Consider the following 16259-nt stretch of genomic DNA (forward strand, 5'->3'; position numbering starts at 1 on the left):
GCCAAGGCTGCGGAAGCTTTCTTGAAATTGCTTGTAGTTTTCTGACAGCTAGATGAAAGACAGTGCTTCACGGAGCTGAAGTATCCGCCACCCTCTGAAAGGGCAGCATTTTCATCAAGAGGCAGTGTGAAATAAATGCAGTATTGCCATGGCGCCATATTTAGAAAAGAAAAGAGCAGACCCACTGATCAGCAGGGAGCATTATATATACTGCTCTTAACTATGCCATACACCTCGCCGCCCACTCACTGAATGTATGGACCCACCCTGGCTTCCAGCCTCATGAAATGGCCCCAAGCAAGGGCTCTCTATGCAGCACAAGCCTGGCCCGTCACGCTGGATTTTTGAACCCTCCCTCCAGCCATTCTGGATCATTCTGTCTCCGAGCTCCTGCTCTTGAGATGGATGGTGTGTTCCCCCTCGTCCACAAAAAAGCCTCTCAATCGCCTCATCAGCATTCCGTGCAGGCAGCCCCTTCCTTCATCACCAGCTCTTGGGTCAGTTTCTCATTGTTTGTCATGATGGATATGATTAGGACTTGAGATTTTCACAAAGCCTTGAATACTGATTTGGGATCAGTTATGCATGGCCGTGCTCCCCTTTAAGGTGCGCCTGGCGCTTGTTGATGTTCTGCTCGCTGGGCCAGATTAATTCCTTCGTTAAGCAGCGACTCCATCGGTGAAGAGTCGACTCTTTATTTGCATGTCATAATTAAGCCAGTAGCTTTACTGTGTTGTTCCCCACACCATTAATTTCCATTTTGTTATTTAGTTCCCTTATTGTGCTATAAACAAAGGCTGGAGAAGGCATTTGGTTTCATTAAGGCCCGGGTGGGTGTTAATGTGGTTTAGAATAGAGGGGCTGGGGGTGTACCTTAGCGGAAGGCTTTTCCCAAGAGTGAGCCATTGTGCAGAATCAGACAGGCTCAACTAATTTGTGTACGTGTTTGTGTGCTTTTGCCTGTGTAGATTGAAGAGGATGGATCAGTTGATGGGTCCACGGAGTTAGACTACAGTCCGTCCTCGGAAGATCCGGGCTGCCAACAGCAAGTAAGACAGCTTCAACTTTATTGATGTATTTCCATTTTTTGGGACTTTCACTGTGCCACTTGTGTACCACTGCCCAACTGTCACTACTCATCAGTCTGAAACACTGAAAACTTTATATATATTTTTGGGCTGGGGGGCTGAAATTTGACCCATTTCTTAAGCCCAAAGACCCAAGATGAGAGATTTAGAATGAGAATTAAACAGTGTGGTAGGAGGTACCACTCAAAAATCAAATGGGATAGGTAGTTAACTGCCATATGTTAAGACTTCTCACTTCATCACTGTTATCTGTGCTTTTAGCCTGCCCTTATACATTTTGCACTTTAGGCTGCTGAGAGCACCATGTTTTGCGTATAGCTTCAGGGTCATTTTTATGTACTCCGTTCTGAAAATCTTGATGCATTGATCCAAAATACGAAGAATTTCACTGGGTAAATAGTCGTCTATGGGCTTTTTCAATACAGTTTTTGCCATTGCACACTTAAAAGCTTGTCAGACATAGCAACAGTAACCAAGGCGGACTTGGTGAAGAGTCAGTTGGCCAATTTGTGAACTTTGCCTATTCTTTGAAGAGGAAGGGAGTGTCTTTGTCAGTTGAAGACATTCTGCTGTTTGTTTCTTTTCACGGCATGAACAGCACAGCAGAATTAAAAGTTTTGCATCTTCTTACCTTCTTTCCAGCTAAACAGATAAACAAATAACAAATACTGTCACCGTTTACAAGTTTACATGGCTGCACACAGCCATCAGTGAGGAACATGTTTTTCCAACAGCAACTGATAAACAGCATTATGCTGCTTTACTGTCACTAAAAACTATGAATTATACAGAAACTACTATGAATTATTCAGTAACTATTATGAATTGTTAAGTAACTTCTATGAATAATACAGTAACTACTATGAATTATTCAGTAACTATTATGAATTGTTAAGTAACTACTATGAATTATTCAGTAACTATTATGAATCGTTAAGTAACTTCTATGAATAATACAGTAACGTCTATAAATTATTCAGTAACTATTATGAATTATACAGGAACTACTATGAACTATTCAGTAACTATTATGAATTGTTAAGTAACTTCTATGAATAATACAGTAACCACTATGAATTATTCAGTAACTATTATGAATTGTTAAGTAACTTCAATGAATTATTCAGTAACTGCTAAAAATTATACAGAAACTACTATGAATTATACAGTAACCACTATGAATTATTCAGTAACTACTATAAATCATACAGAAATGATGTATTTTTCACTGACTGCTATTATTTATACAGTAACTACTATGAATAACTCAGTATCGACTATGAATTATTCAGTAACTACTAAGAATTGCACGGTAACTGCTAAAAATTATACAGTAACTACTATGAATTATACAAAACTTATAAATTACTCAACCACTACTAATTATTCAGTAACTACTATGGATTATATGGACCCACATATGGAACCTTGGAATTTATGGGGTTATTAAGCAAAATAAAGCCACAGTAAGTAAATTATTAGTGTAAAAATAAGCCACTCATTATTGTTAATCATGAAAAAGTGCTGTGGTTTCATGTCAGAGCAAACCTTTTTTCTCCAGACCTTTTCTCTTCCATCCTAGGAAAACATTGACTTGTTCACTGTGCTTGGGTTGGAAAATATGATTAAACTCCCACCACGTTCAGAGACGGTAGGAGCCCAAAAAAACTTGGCTCGGGCCACATGCCCTTTACTTCCCCTTGTGACGCCAATTCATTTTTAGTTGCATTTTTCCTCATCAATTAATAAAGCCCTTTTCATTAGGGCAGCCCTGCTTATCGCCGCTCTGGCCCTTGGGTTTTATTCCGCAATCTGCACAGAGCGCCCTGGAGAATAGCGAGGCAGATAAAGCCGCATCACTCAAGCACAGCTCGCTGCTTACTAAAGCTGCTTTAACACAAAGAGATTCTCTAGACCTGAGATATTACGAGCCATCTTTATCTCGGCCCCCTGCCCACCGCACAGCGCTTACGAGCTCCTCATATGCTAATGGATGCTAGCATGCTAACAGACCTAGCCGGCAGCTGTTTACAAGGGAGGCTCGATCCCTTGATTTTTGACTTTTGATGGCAACTGTAGGTGTCCAGTAGAGTCTGGTGGTCATTTACTACGTTTACATGCATCACTGGTTCAGTGTTGGGCTTAGTTTTACATGAAGAGGTGAGGTGATGTAATTTTACCACAAAATGTCACATTAAGCACAGATGAACAATATTTAAGGTGGACTGGAAAATTCAAATAAAAAGGCAAGTAGAAGAAGGCAAATTTTCGTCTATCATCCAAACACCATTAGCATTTGCTAAAGCTTTCTCACTTGGTGGCTATGATGGACAACAAATCTTGTTTCTCTCTTTTCTTAACATCCTGTGTGAACATATACATAGGACAGTGATGTACTCCAAAATCCAGAAAATACATGAACACTGTAGATGATGGCAGGTAGCTCGCCAGGGAAGCACCAGCGGCTAGCACAGAGATCGGCAGCATGCAGCTCTGTTACTGTCCTGTTTCAGCTTCACAGCAGAATTAGATTTGTAGGTAAAAATAAAATAATCCTCCTTTACAGTAAAATAAAACTCTGCTTATCGTTCAACACGGTTTAACAATAAATGGTCTTAAATGCTGGAGTTAATGTAGCCTATAGCTGCTAACCCTGAAGGTTGGTGCACAGACTGCTGGTCACACAGCAACGCAGAAAACAATCTCGCCTAGCTAGTAGCTAACGAAACGGCGAGGAGAGAGATTTAAGACGAACGTCGATAATTTGAAGACGAATGGATTTATTTGTATTTATAATCACTCCAGCTGGTTTCCTAATACGTTTAATCTGCAGTGAAAAACTGACACTAAAAAGTCACGAGGCTGAAATCAGCTTCGCATTCGCCAGCTTCTTGTTCAAATTCTCCTGTTCCACTTTAACTGATGCAGCAGTTACATTGTAGCACCATTTAGGGTGGAATGGGAAAATTTGCACAAGAAGCTGGTGAAGCGACGTCAGCCTCATAAAAAGTGGAACCTTGAGAGACATTTTACAAGAAACTTTTCTAGTTTTGCTGAAAAGTTTCCTGCCAGAGATGCGAGAAAAGCTGATATAGCTGGGCTAAAGCTTAAAGCAGAGCAGAGAAAGTCTTTGTTTTGGTTTATATTTTTTAGTCCACACTAGGACATCAGCACATACTGAGACATATTTACAGCCAAGATGGTAAAACATTACTTTAATAAATGGATATAAAATGTTGTGGCTCCCAAGGCGGATTGATTGAAGGGCATGGGCGTCCTACACACCCAGAGAGAGCGAGGCCACGGATGACTGTGCCATCAAATGATCTCCTGACGGTAGCGCCAACACTTAGCTGGCTGTGCCAATCAGGAGCTCCAGACTAGTCTTTTATGCACCTCATGTAAACACATTGATTCGGTCTACTTTCTTAGACTAACTAAGGATCTAGTCGGTATGTTGTGTACATGTAAAGGTACTTAATGAATGCTTTGGAGTAAATTGTAATGATTGTTTTCATCACTTCTGCATTGGCTTGTTTTGAGAAATCTTTCCTGGCAGTGCTTTCAGAAAAGACGGCTTTTCCGTTTGAGGGTTGCTACAGCACCAGTTGCGTTTCTGGCTTGTGCCTGTTAGTCCTGGTGGACTCTCCAGTGGGCTCCCTGCTGTTTTTGGTGTTCTGGTTATTGTTGGTTCCTGTGTGTGACTCACGAATGAATCTCATGCCGCTTAACGTGTTTTGTCGGGAGTTGAAGAGAAGCTCTCTAGGACTAATTTGCTGTCCTTGTGTAATACTTTTTTTTCATATAAGGCTGGGCGACCGCTAGATGACTTTTAAAATCTGAACAGATTTCCAAAACGGAGAGCTTCACACAACTAACGTCAGTTAGTCACAGAATTCCTTGGCTCTTTTGTCGTGAGGGAGCTCACACGAGACGACAGGGAAGACAGAGAGTAGAAGGCTACGTTCACATTACAAGCCTGGTTGCTCAAATCCGATCTCTCTGACGCGATGGTTCACACTCGTTTAAGTAAGTGATTCAAATCTGTCATTAACGTGGACGAACCGGCGTCCTGAAATGACCCTCATGAGCACATCCTACTCAGTAACGTCTGTGAATGAATCACGAGCATCATCAGCACAAACTAACGAGCAGAACGAGCTTCGCTGAGAAGATAATTAACTCTGATCAGCTCTCAGCTTCATTATTAGAGCGAGACGAAGGAGAAAAAGGTGAGATGAGCTGCTTTTCCACCGTTTACAGGCTTTAACTTCTGTTTGGCGCTGCTGCCATGGTAACGCTGAATGATGGTCACGCGCAGTGGAAAAAAAGCACATGAATTCCTATCTGAGGGTCACATTAAGGTCGCATGGCCACGTATCGGATATGTGTCCGATCTAGGACCACATATAAAAGTGGCTCAGGTCGGATTTGAAAAGATCAGATTTGTGTGTCCACACAGCTCTGAAAACATCAGATCTGAGTCGCATTAGGGCAAAAATTCGGATTTGTGCCACTTCAACCTGATAATGTGAACGTAGCCTAAGACACATAATGAATTTGCTACGAACAAGAACTCAAAGATTCACTCGTTTCTCCTCTCACATTACCAGATCAGACTCGCCGTCAGTCACTTCCGATGGAGCTCCCGATTTGGAAAATCGCTTCAGATTGTGAAAATGTGTCGCAAGGGGCAAATCGGGCTTAAAATCGGGCAAAAAAGTTGTGTATTGTAAACCCAGCCTGAGTCACACTGGATAATGTAATACTGTTGAATTACAGTAACACCAGCAATAATGTGACTTCGCTCATGTTTTCTGTTTAAAAACTACATGGATTTCTGTACACTTACACTTTAACCTGCCCTGGTGGTTATGGCCCTATAGGTGCGTTTAAAATCAATAAAAACTGAGTGACGATGATCGAACCACACTATGAAGCTTCATTTCCTATCTGCTGGGTTCCTGATGTTCTGTGTGTGAACTGGGTTAACCTCATACTTTATGCTGTTCCAGGTGGAGGAGCTGTTGAAGGAGGTGCAGAAGCTGAGAGAAGAGCTGAATGGGAAGGAGATGCTCATCGCTAAACTCACTCAGCAGATGGTACGTCCTTTCTCTCACTCTACAACCAAGTAGCGGCGTATATTTCACTACTCAAAAGTGGAACAGTGTCATGTTAGTCTAAAAGAACAAATATAATCATAAATATTACACCTGTATGATACGGGCATAAAGTACGATGTCCAACAAAGCTGTCAGAAATCACGCTGACCATATGAGAAGCGATACATTGTTATTAAAATAGTGAACCTCTGACTGGAAGTGATGTAAGTAGCACTTAGCAAAATATAAAACTACAAAAGCACTGTTCACTATTGTGCAAACTAAGAAATGAAATGCTAAGAGCTGCTTGAATCAGAGCTGCAAGCACATTTTTTGTGCACTGATGAACAGTCAGCATTCACTGAACAGCTTTTTCAATACAGGCTGCAAAAACAAATAAATATATGTTTATTTTATATATATTTATTGGTTGATTTACTTATTTATATTTAGTTATTAAATATGTTGCAAGGGTCCAGCCTGTGCTGCCAGCCGCCAGCAGAGGGCGACGGCGGCAAGGTGCCCAGCCTGCCTGAAGTTATGGCTTCGTTGTGACAGTTGCCATTACTGCCTCGTGAACTTAAAACATAATACTCGGTGTGTGAACAATCCTAACGTTTGACAGGCTTGTAGTTGGAGTAGTTTTCGAGCATGTGCTTGTTTTTTCGTTGGCTGTTTAGTTGAAAAGTTACTGGTCTCCTTCGTGGGAGAGCAGGGCTCAATCCCGGCGACAATGACGTAATGTCGCTGTGTGTATGAGAGAATTTGTTCTGACATTTTGTAACCACACTCTTATTGCAATAACAATAAAAACACCATTTATCATACAGCCCTGGTTTATATACATACGCACCTACAGGAAATATAATATAAATTGTAAAACCTTGTTTTTCAAATGCAGTATTGTCAGTAGAATTAGCTCATTTCCAGTTTAAATGTGATACTAAAAGTCACGTGACAGTATGCAGAAAAGCCCAGTTAGAGCTACTTATAAATGATGGTTACAGAATGAGTCTGTAGCCCAAACTTAAAAGATTCACATACATGCCATATAAAGCTTGTGACTGAAACCACACGAGATTGCACGTTGGTCCAAAGTGCTTGCTACTTGTGTGAAAATGAGTGCTGAGTTTGTTACTTGTGCACAAGTAAGTGCTAGTTACTTATTACATGTGCAAACTGAGTGCTTGGCTAGCACTCGACAACGAGTACTCAGTTACTTGTAAGTAAATAGTATATTTGTAGTTACTTGTGTGTAATGAGTACTCAGCTAGTTACTCATTACCTGTGCATAAAAAGTACTTGTTACTTTTGTGGTAACGAGTACTTTGCCAGTTACTTGTGTGTAGCGAGTACCCTTTTAGATACTTGTGCATGATGAGTAATCTGCTTGTTAAGTATTTAAGTAATGCAGTACTTGATTAGTTACTTGTGTGTAGCGAGTACTCAGATACTTTGCGTAATGAGTAATCAACTTGTTACTTGTGCGTTAACTTGTTACTTGTGTTACTAACTTACTCAGTTAGTTACTTGTTACCTGTGTGGTAACAAGTACTTTTTAGTTACTTCTGCATAACAAGTACACAGTTAGTTACTTGTTAAATGTCCATAACGAGGATCTGGCTAGTTAATTGTTACTTATGTGTAAAAAGTTTTCAGCTAGTTACTTGTGCATAATGAGAACTCTGTTGGTTACTTGTGCATAACTAGCAGTACTCTGCTAGTTACTTGTTACTTGTGTAACGAGCATTCAGCTAGTTATTTATTGCTTGTGCATAATGAGTACTTGGCTGGTTACTTGTGTGTAGCAAGTACGTAGTTACTTGTGCATGACGAGTAATCGACTTGTTACTAGTGTGTAACTCGCACTCTAGTAGTTACTTGTTACTTGTGAAAAACGAGTACTCTGGTTACTTGTGTGTAACGAGTACTCTATTAGTTACATGTGCATAATGAGTACTTTGTTAGTTACTTATGTGTAACAAGTGTTCATCTAGTTATTTGTTACTTTTGTGTAACGGGTACTTGGCTAGTTACTTGTCAGTAGCAGGTACTCTGTTAGTTACTTGTGCGTAACGAGTTGTTTCTTGTCTGGTTACTTGTGTGTATCCTTGATTAGTTAGTTAGCCAGTTACTTTTTGTCTGTTACATGTACTTTGCTACCTACTTGTTGTGCGTAATATGTACCTGGTTAGTTATTGGTTACCAGTGCTTAACGAGTACACGGCCAGTTATTCGAGCAGTAGCTTAATTATTTGTATATCATTGCGTGATAAACTAGGTGTTTTCATGTTTTTTGTTCTGGACATAAACTGCACAAGTGAGTTTCCTCAGGCTGATATTGCTGTGATGTCACTGCGTACAAACACTTTAACATGATGCGTTCACTTCAGGAACTTCACCTGCGTATCATGCAGTATTACAGACTCAAAACATTAAATAAACGTCCCACTAACGAGGCAGTCTGAGCCACTGGGGGACCCCTGCTGTTTTTCATAGCCACTTCAGTGTTTGAACACTGACCGACCGCAGTGGCTATAACGGTGCAGCAGGTAATGACCGTGCCCGGCCCTGCTGAGCTCACGCACTCCGTTCTTTGATCTAGTGTGCTAAGTGATAAGGGGAGAGTTTCACTGGAACTCTGCTTCATTTGATTTCACACACATCCCTCCGTCTTATTTCCTGGCTGACCTGGTCATGTTAGGGCCGTCTTTCATCCACTAATATCTCACGCTTGAATTAACGACTTCTTGTGTAACCTGTGGCTCCTTTATCATCGGTCTGCGGGGGGGTGGGGGTGTTTTTATAACCACACTTGGTTTGGACAGGCGTGATGGAGACAGCCGTGAAGGTGCTGAGCTGTTAGGAATGCACTCGTGGTCATTATGGGGACGTGTTGAGCCTTTGTTTCTAATATCACGTCACGCTTGCTTGGTTAACCGCAGTGCACTCTTCCTCGGAGCTGCGTTAGGGGACCCTTTGCTCCTTTGTGTTTAAGGGGGCTCTCGTTTTCGTGTAGTTTCGTGTAGTTTTATCACTCGTTCACTTTTGGGTCTTTCTTGCTCTCCCTCTTGCGCCCGCTGTCTATCTCTCTCTCCCTCTCACACTCTTCCTCTTGCGCATTCTCTCTCGCCACATGTCTCTCTTTTTTGTTCTGTCCCCTTTTTCTTTCTCTCTCTCTCTGTTTTTCTTTCTCTCTCTCTCTGTCTCTCACTCTGTCTCCTCTGTCTCTCTCTATATATCTCACTGTTGCACTCTCTCTGTTTTTGTTTCTCTCTGTCTCTTTCTCGCTCCTTCTGTCTTTTTTCATTGTCTCTCTCTCTCTCTTTCTCTCTTTCATACTGTCTCTCTTTTTCACTGTCTTTCTCCCATTGTCTTTCTCTCTGTTTTTCTCCCTCTCTCTGTCTCTCTCCCCGTCTCTCTCTCTCTCTCTTTTGTACTCTCTTTGTCTCTTTCTGTCTGTCTCTCTCTATTTTGTTCTCTCTCGTACACTTACTCTCTCTCTCTTTCTCTATCTGTCTCTCTCCAACTGTCTGTCTGTCTCTCTCTCTCTCTCTCTCCTCTCGTATTCTCTCCGTCTCTCTCATTCTCTCTCTCCGTCTCTCTCTTTCATACTCTCTCTCTCTTTCTGTCTGTCTGTCTCTCTCCCTGTGCCTCTCTCTTTCGTACTCTGTCTCTTTTTGTCTATCTCTCTCTATTTTGTTTTTTTGTCTCTCTCTCTCTTGCTCTTTCCCTTTTGTTCTCTCACTCTCATACCTTGTCTCTTTTGTACTCTCATTCTTTCTCTCTTTCCTACACTCTCTCTCTCTTACTCTCACTTTCTCCCTGTCTGTCTCTCTCCCTTTTGTTCTCTCTCTCTCTCCTTTCACCTTCTCTATCATTCTTACTCTCTCCCTTTCATTCTCTCACTCTCTGCCTTTCGTTCTCTCTCTCATACACTTTCATACTGTTTATACACTCTCTCTCTCTCTCTCTCTCTCTCTCTCTCTCTCTCTCTCTCTCTCTCTCTCTCTCTGTCGTCTGATCTCCCGTGTCTCTTATCTCCTCCATCTCAGCTAATCAAACTGAATAAAATCTCCTGGTGTTACATAAAAGGAGGAAATGCTGTCACCACTGTCTTATTGATTAAGTCTCCGCTGCTCTGCTTTAATGAATCCCACACGTTTCGGCGCAGACCGTCTTCTGCTGCACGACAGACGCTCATAACTGCTTAGAAAAACTAAAAAACGTTCTTCGTCTGTCTTTAAAGGGCCCATATCCTGACAAACTGAATTCTCCTCCTTTTTTATTTGAAGGACCCAGTGTGCTATGTAAGCACTGCTAAAGTTTCAAAATGGACTGTTCACTTTATTCCATACGGTCCATAAATGAAAACTAAGCTTGAAAAAATGTCCAGTTTTGAATTCTCTGTTTTTTGTGATATCAGTAAAACACACTTACGTGAATCACAGTATCTTAAAGTCACAGTAACAGACGCAGCCTGTTTAATTCTAAGATGTAAAGAGAGGTTGAAAAACAGTCAGATGAATGAATTATGGCTGTATTTCATATATAAAATGACACAAATGCAATCAATGGCCTTGGACATGAATGTCCACCTTTATTCTAATATGTGATCTTGGATCTGCAGATTCTGGATGGTTTGTTTTTAAACTGTGGAACTTTTCACAGTCAACCAGTTAAGTTTGTTACACACTTTTAAGAAACATCTGAACATCTGAAAATACAGTTCTGTGCCAAAGTCAGAGATCACGATTCATATACTTAGTATCCAGTTGGTATTAACTCATTCAGGTTATTTGGGTCATTCTACAGAAACGTCCACTTTTTCTTATCTATCCTTAGGAGTCACTGGTGTTACGGATCGTCATTGGTGTTGCACATAATAAAGGTAACACCAGAGACATTTTAATGAACAATGCATTGTACAAAATGGCTGCTGCAGAGCATCAAACCCCATGTTGTCAATCATAGAATATCCACTAAAATATGTAATTTAATCCATTTCTATTCTATTTTTTCACAATTACCTAAGAATAAAGTCGGTCACACCAGTGACTTCAGCTAAAGGCTTCATATGAAATCATGAGCTAAATGAGAAAATCTCTGATAACTGAAAGACACAGTGGACTCACCATGTGCTTTTCTTCAGAGATCCTCAGAAAACAGGTAAAAGGAAGTCAAGTGATGTCATCAGTGTGACTTTTATTTCAAAATAAGAGATTTTTTGTTACACAGTAACACCAGTGACTCGACTCCTGGGGAACTTTTATTATATAATGTGTAATATTTATTTGGCATTTGTTTTCTTTGTCATTACATCATATATTTCATAGTTGAAAAGTGTCTTAAGTGTGAAAATCTTCTTAAATGTTTGTTTTTTCTTAACTTCATTCTTAAAAGTTATTATACTCAGTAACGTCACGTGAATGAATCGTGTGCATCATCAGCAAACAACTAACTAACTAACAACTAACGAGCAGAACGAGCTTCGCTGTGAAGATAATTAACTCTGATCAGCTCTCAGCTTCATTATTAGAGCAAGACGAAGGAGAAAAAGGTGAGATGAGCTGCTTTTCCACCGTTTACAGGCTTTAACTTCTGTTCGGCGCTGCTGCCATGGTAACGCTGAATGATGGTCACGCGCAGTGGAAAAAAAGCACATGAATTCTGATCTGAGCGTTACATTAAGTTCGCATGGACACAAATCGGATACGTATCCGATTTAGGACCACATATGAAAGTGACTCAGGTCGGATTTGAAAAGATCAGATTTGTGTCCACACAGCTCTGAAAACATCAGATCTGAGTCACATTAGGGCAAAAAATCAGATTTGTGCCACTTCAACCTGGTGATGTGAACGTAGCCTGTGTTGTTATATTTATTTGTTGAGGATTGTGCGTAATGTTTCCTTAATCATATCTTCCTGGAGCTGATAAGTGAATATCAAACGGCTGTTTTAACTGGAAATGAATTGGGGTGATTATTGACTTGCACAGTATTGTATATTTTTAATGTGGCTTTTATTTAATAAGATAATGTACTGGAGTTATTTACTTTTAGAATTTGCCTTAATTTTTTTTTGGTATTATCACAAATTTTGCCTTGTGTGTTTTTGCATTCAAGGTTTTTAAGCTTACCATTTCTTTATGAAGCGCTTCGAGCTGCTACATGTATGAGAAGTGCTGCATAAGTAAAGGTTATTATAAGTGCACCACATAAGAAATCTGAGAAAAATGTCATATACGGGCTGGTTTTTAGTGCCGTCCACAGCTTGTCTATAGTCACTTCCAGCATGTGTTCCTGCAGGTCAGGCTTTGAGGCAGCAGTTTACAAAGTAGCCTTTTAGCCATTAGCCTTAATACAGGATGGGCTCTGAGGAACTGGAGAAGCAGCACCGGCAGCACTACAGGACACAGTGGTTCTCTCTGCTGATTGTACCTTACAGCCGTGTAAGAGCTGCCCGGTTTCTTCTGGCCTCTTCATCGTCTCTTTAATCTTCGCTGCTTTCATCCCTCATACCACATCTGTGTGTGTGTGTGTGTGTGTGTGTGTGTGTGTGTGTGTGTGTGTGTGTGTGTGTGTTAAGTGCATCATACCTTTATACTGTATTCACATGTAGTCTATTTGAGTAATGCTTTTTAAATGGTATTGAATTGGATATTCAAATTATTGACAAATAAGGCTTTCAAAATGATCGCTTAAAAAACTCATATTGAAAAGCATGTGATGCATTTTTGTTTCAGCAAGAATCTATTAAATAAGATTTGCTTCTTACCTTTCATTATGGTTTCAGTTCATTTTAAACAAGTCATCAATTTTACCACCCAGAAAATGTCAAGTGGCAAACTTTAACAAGGCATTGGCATCGCAGGTTTTATTACTCACTTCTATGACCTAAAAACTGCTCCATTCGTTTGCATTCAAGTCCCTGTAGTTACTGAATAATAAGCTTTTTATGAAATAAACCAGAAATGTTAAGGGAATAATTAAAAAACTACTTTTTTATATTGTTTTTAAAAGTTATTTACTACAGCTGGAGACATCTATAAGCTAGTCGTAGTAATTGGACAGCATGACATTTTGTGCAAGTGAGGTGCTTTTTGCAGGTCGTCGCTTGAAAAAGTGCTCTTATCACCACAAATCTAAGTTAAAGAGCAGAGAGATTGCCTTTGGGAAACTGAGATTAAGGATATGTTTAGGTTTTGGTGTAGAATTGCTTGGCTACAGTAGTAGCTAAGTCTGCTGAAGTCCTCACCAGTATAGTAAGACCAGATTGTGTGTGTGTGTGTGTTTTCATAATTTACTTAATTTTAGTTTTCTTAATTTACTTAGTTATTCATTTTCTTGAAGGGCCCATATTCTGCATACTGTTTTGTATTTTATTGTATCCCCTGTTCTCCACTTACGATGTTTCTTTAGGATATTTTCATGTATATTTTTTTACATGATGATTTTCCAGCCTCTCTTTCTCGCTTAGAATTAAACAGGCTATTTGTTACTATGCCTTTAAGACTGATATCTGTAAATGACTCTGTTCTGATTGGCTGCCCTGTATTGTCACTCATTAAAAAAAGTGATCCGGTGGTCTCCCGAGTGGTGCAACCGCCTAAGCGTTGACCCTATCATCAGGAGATCATGGGTTTGATCCCTGGTGGTGCTACAGCTGTCCGTGGCTGGGAGTCCAAGAGAGCGCAGTTGCCCTCGCTCTCTCTGGGTGGGTAGGATGGACGTTGTGTTAGCAGAAGTTAGCAAAAAGATGCCCTTTAATTCAGTCAATCAATCAATCAATCAACCTTTATTTATCCCTTACAATTAAACAGGCTGGTAGTATCGTGCGACTGGGGGAGTCCCAACTACTGGGTGGAACTGGATGCATCTAAATTGGGGAAAAAATTGGGAGAAAGCAACCTGGGTTGAAACACTCTTTACAACTTCAGTTTGAGTGGGCGGGGCTGTTGCTGTATAGGTGGATAGATCATCACAGAAACACTAAATTCATAACAGGCTGTTTTTGCAGGTTATTTTCGACACCCCCCTCCCCTTCCCCCCAGTAGTTACACCACTACATTAAGCTACATTTTATTTGTCTCTGGACAGTCTGCCCCACTGGAGGTGCCGCAGTGCCACTGCCCGCAGGGGGAGCCGCTGAGCCGAAGGCAGCAGGACAAGGCCACTCAGACCCCGTGGAGGGTGCAGAATGTGAGTACACAACTTAGACCACCCTCATAATCTTACATACGTACAGCACTATGAAGAATAATCGTCAAACAGCATTAATGGCAGCACAACAGCTGCCCTCAAATGAAACAGGCTCAACTGAATGGAGAATTTTGGTGAATTAAAAGCGAATCTGAGTGTATGATGATGATGATGATGATGATGATTATTAGTAGCAGTAGTTCTGACTTTCATAGCGCCTTTGTGATTTAATTCAGGAATCATCGTACTGAGTTCAGGGACTTGTCTTATTGGCCTATCCATGCTCTGCCCTAAAAAATGTGTTCTTTCATGTTTTTGATTTGTGGGATTTTTGCTGACGATCTGCAAAGCATCTCAAAAAGCAGTTCATACCATCTAAAGAGAAGGTTTTGCGGACATTCACTTCAATGCAGCTGTTTTTCTGTTCTAGAGAAACTTCAGAACTGTTCACAGTGGTGGTGATAGGAACCAGACGTCAACCTCTAAAAGCTCCCTCACAGAAAGTTATTATGTGAGATGGTTATGAATATGCTGCGTGAATGCAGATGGTGAATTCATTGTTTTGTAATAGTTTCGAGACAATTGAGAAGGTTTTGGGTTAAAACAAATATATTTTTTAAATATGGCAAGCAGGGTGTTGTAGGCAAGGCAAGTCTATTTATATAGCACCGTTCATACACTGCTGTCATTCAAAATGCTTTACAAATGAGAAAAAATACAGAGTCAGAAAATACAGAGTTGTTTAAAAAAAAAGTAAAACGAGAATAAAAAAAACAATTGAAAACAACATTAAAAACAATTAAAACATGATTAAAACTTAACTAAAACTAAACTAAAACTAAAAGAGAAAATCATTAAACTTAAATCAAGCAAGAAATTAAATTAGGATGGTTAAATAATTAAATTAAAAGTTAGAAAAAAAAAAAGTAAAGCAAATTAGTTCCCAAAGAAAACGTATTTTTCCATATTCCATATAAAAACTCACAAGACACGTGTTGGTTCACTGGCGGGTTTGGAGAGTAAATAAAATGGCTACATTTGTGTTGTAGACATTGTGACGTCTGGTTCCATTCACCACCACTGTAAAGAGGCCTACAGCAACAAAGAAAATAAAATCAGGGACCACACAGTGTTCAGGAATATTCGTGACTTGACGAGTGGTCTGCTGCTTTTAGCACTGGAGTACACCGTTCAAAGCGATGCACAGTTTCCCACAGTAACGTGAATGCTTCTAATGATTGTGTTTGTGGGCGGAGCATGAATAGGTCAGTTCCGACAGTGGTGTTTAGAGTTGTCCCCGCAGTGCCTCTCTATAACCTGCCAGTTTTGCTTTTATCAGCTGCCCCGTGTGCCTGTGTCCGGCCGCTCTGTTTACCTCCTAAAGGGCCGGCTGTGTTGTTTGTAAGTGGTGGATAAAGAACGCGCTCCAGCTCCCTGCAGCAATAATGTGGAAATTGCCCTGCGGCCGCTGTCGTCTCCTGTCCCGCCGGCCAGGTGATGGAGAGGGACGGCGATGGGAGCCGTGGCTGGGATTAGGTCTGGGGAAAAAAAGAGGAAGCGTGAAATATGTCCTGCAATAAGCGGGGCTGACGGACACGCTCGGCCTGCGAGGGGTTGGTGTAGGGGGAGACGAAGGGGACGCCGGGCGGCCCGGAGCGGAGAGGCAAACCCACGCTTAATCACATACACGGCAGGCTGGCGGCCAGCGGACTGTCACTCAGCGCCAGGATTTATACGTCTTTGTGAGCCGAGCTGAGCTGCTGCTGGGGTTTAGATTTACCGCCCGCCGTCTGGCCTCACCTGAGCAGGGTGTAAACAGCACACAGAAGGAGAGGGTTTACAGACACTCCGCCAGGGAGGACAAAA

The 16259-nt window shown here is 40.9% G+C and overlaps 1 protein-coding gene across 3 annotated transcripts in view; it reads left to right on the forward strand.

The window, feature by feature from the left end:
- ccser2b (coiled-coil serine-rich protein 2b) overlaps positions 1–16259 on the forward strand; it is a 105692-nt gene that overhangs the window by 65472 nt on the left and 23961 nt on the right. For all 3 annotated transcript variants that reach the window (XM_036573164.1, XM_036573166.1, XM_036573165.1), the window contains 3 exons: positions 969–1049; positions 6104–6190; positions 14292–14393. In XM_036573164.1, the coding sequence (XP_036429057.1) occupies positions 969–1049; positions 6104–6190; positions 14292–14393 (270 nt within the window). The remainder of the gene's footprint in view (positions 1–968; positions 1050–6103; positions 6191–14291; positions 14394–16259) is intronic.

Source organism: Colossoma macropomum, unplaced genomic scaffold, assembly GCF_904425465.1.
Source record: "Colossoma macropomum unplaced genomic scaffold, Colossoma_macropomum, whole genome shotgun sequence".
In the NCBI taxonomy this organism is placed as follows: Eukaryota; Metazoa; Chordata; class Actinopteri; order Characiformes; family Serrasalmidae; genus Colossoma; species Colossoma macropomum.